This window comes from Chanos chanos, chromosome 7 (genome assembly GCF_902362185.1).
Source record: "Chanos chanos chromosome 7, fChaCha1.1, whole genome shotgun sequence".
Classification (NCBI taxonomy): domain Eukaryota; kingdom Metazoa; phylum Chordata; class Actinopteri; order Gonorynchiformes; family Chanidae; genus Chanos; species Chanos chanos.
In genome coordinates this window covers 37,400,490-37,403,199 of record NC_044501.1, presented here as the reverse complement: position 1 = coordinate 37,403,199, position 2,710 = coordinate 37,400,490, and the positions used below count along the sequence as shown (strand labels likewise).

General features: G+C 45.7%; 1 protein-coding gene across 1 annotated transcript in view; it reads right to left on the bottom strand.

Annotated features, from left to right (window-relative positions):
* Positions 1-399: 399 nt before the first annotated feature.
* Positions 400-2,710, bottom strand: part of mmp14a (matrix metallopeptidase 14a (membrane-inserted)) — a 10,921-nt gene continuing 8,610 nt past the window's right edge. The window contains exons 5-10 of the mRNA XM_030780022.1: positions 2,622-2,710; positions 2,197-2,342; positions 1,900-2,038; positions 1,416-1,566; positions 1,093-1,208; positions 400-759 (exon numbers count right to left, since the gene is read on the bottom strand). The exon at positions 2,622-2,710 is cut by the window's right edge and continues 73 nt beyond it. Of these exons, the coding sequence (XP_030635882.1) occupies positions 434-759; positions 1,093-1,208; positions 1,416-1,566; positions 1,900-2,038; positions 2,197-2,342; positions 2,622-2,710 (967 nt within the window). The 3' untranslated portion in view covers positions 400-433. The remainder of the gene's footprint in view (positions 760-1,092; positions 1,209-1,415; positions 1,567-1,899; positions 2,039-2,196; positions 2,343-2,621) is intronic.

The window sequence follows — 2,710 nt, the reverse complement described above, 5'->3', positions numbered from 1 at the left end:
ATTTCCTCTCTCTCTCTCTCTCTCTCTCTCTCTCTCTCTCTCTCTCTCTCTCTCTCTCTCTCTTTCTCTCTCTCTCACACACACACACACGCACACGCAAAACACACGCACACAGGGTCTGTTCATTTCTTTAGAACAAAGAGTTGTACACAGTATTAAATGAACATACAATATGAATCTCTCTATCCTGAATGCTTCCCTTTTTTTTGGTTTTTATTTTCTCTCCCTCCCTCCTCTTTCCCTTCTCGCTCTACTCTGTACGCTTCCGTAAACAAACTCAACTGAAGTCATTCCTTAACCATCCTCCTCTTTCTTCCCCAATTCTCTCTTTTTCATTTAGTGTCTGTCCTTCCATTTTTTTCTCTCTCCCTCTCCCTTGCTCTTTCTCTCTCTCTCTCTCTCTCTCTCTCCCTCTCCCTCTTCCTTTCCATCTCTAGACCTTGTCCAGTAGAGACCTGTGACAGTACAAGAGGCGTCTCGGAGTGCCGTAGCGACGGAAGAACAACAGAGCTCCCAGAGTGCACAGAACGCAGGCCAATAAGAAAAGAGGGACCACCACGGCCGCCGCCTTCACGACCCCGCCCTCTGTCTCCTCAAACTCGATGATGATTTCTTCCTCGCTGGTCCTGCCTTTCTTAGGCTCCTCCGCATCGCAGCCCATCCAGCCAGTGAGAACGGACTTGGGGTAACCTGACTCCACCCTCAGCTGCTGGTTGTTGAATTTCCAGTATTTGTTGGCTTTGTAGAAGTACGTGTGAGCTGGTGAAGAAACAGATGAAGAATAAAATGAGAAGCCAGTGGATTACTCTCTGACTCTCCTCATCATATGTATCTCCTCTCTCTCTCTCTCTCTCTCTCTCTCTCGCACACACACACACAAACACTCAACTCAGTTTCTCTCAACACACAACACACACACACACGCATATACACTCACAATCACACACACACACACACACACACACACACACACACACACACACACACACACACACACAAACACTCAACTCAGTTTCTCTCAACACACAACACACACACACACACACACACACACATACACACAGAAACACACACACACACACACAGCTGTACCTCCATCATCGCTCATGATAGCTCCTCTGATGTTGTCAGGTACACCCTTCCAGACACTGATGGGTTTGGGATAGTCTGCCTCCACCGACTGCTTGATCTCATCGAAACGGTAATATCTGAAACCAAAACGATAATAACGCTAGAGTAATACTGAGAAAAAGATGAGGAAGGAGAAGAAGAAGTAGGACGAAAGACCGGAAAAAGCACAGCTTTAAAATAGAAAGAAGAACCTAAACGAAGACATTACGTGAACAAGAGCCGGATCTCGTGAGTGTTAAAGATACAGGATTGAGTCAGATGCCAAAACGACCTCAGACACTCACTTGTTTCCCCTGAAGAAGTATGTCATGCCCGTCGGTGTGTACAACAGAGCTGCATCCAGTTTGTCTTTGGGAAGACCAGTGCCCAGTTCTTTCAGGGATTTAGGATATCCCTGCTCCATACTGGATTCACTAAACACCCAATAACGGTCACCTGTGGAGGGAGACAGAGAGAGAGAGAGAAGAATGAGAAATGTGCTGTTTTGAAGTTGAGGGACCTGCTATAGGAGAGAAAGCCAGTACAAGAAATATATTATAGCTCAACATTATGCAGGTAAACGAGATTGGTTTTCACTAAGAATTATGTATACTGATCATAAAACAGTAAAATTTGAAAGTGGTGAAGATCATCTGTAGAACTCAGAGAAAAAAAAGTCTTCCAAAAAAAAAAAAAAAAAGTTTGTGTCCGATTAACACCTAGGCACAAAATCGGTGGCTTGGTCAGAACTTGACATGAACGAGGGGCTGGGTTGAACAGGAGGCGTACCCTTAAAGAAGACAAACTTTCCATCGGAGCGCTCATAGGCGGCATTGATGGGACCTGATAGACCTTTCCAGAAGTGCGAGATGGGCATGGGGTAACCCTGCAGGACTTTATTCTCACGAACCCGCCAAAGCCATTTGTCCTACAGGAGAAAGACGGGAGTGAAGACAAAACACACCAAAATTTAACAACACACGGACACAAAAGAGCACCAATATACACCATACATGCAGCAAGTGACTTCGGCCAAATTAGTTCTGTGTGAGCATAATGAGTTTAAACGGAGGAATCCCAGTTCACCTTGAACACAAACATCTCTCCTCTCAGGATGGCGATGGTGTCAAAGTGTCCCTCGCAAATGTCGGGGCCTTGAGAGGGTCTGGTGGGTTTTCGTGTGGGCCGAGGGGCCGGGGGGCGGGGGACAGGTTCTTCTCCTGATCTAGAACCTGTGAAAGACACAGAAGCAACTCAATTAGAGATTAATGAAATAAACAAACAACTTCATCCTTAAATGCCTGAGGTGGACCACTCATTGAGAACAGAACAGTTATACAGTTAAACAGTTACAGCTCCATGGAATCTTGAGAATGTTGCTAGGTCAGACATTAACTTGAAAGTACACCAAAGAACATCTGAAGAACCTGAAGAAAGAACACCAAAGAACAGACGGAACACCAAAGAACAGACAGAACACCAAAGCCATAACACAGAAACGTCAGCCTGACCGTAAATCTGCTGGATTCCACGGCGATCGTCGTCAGGCAGAACAAAGTTCTCGGTGTCCATCCACTGGTAGAACGGAGCCATGATAGCT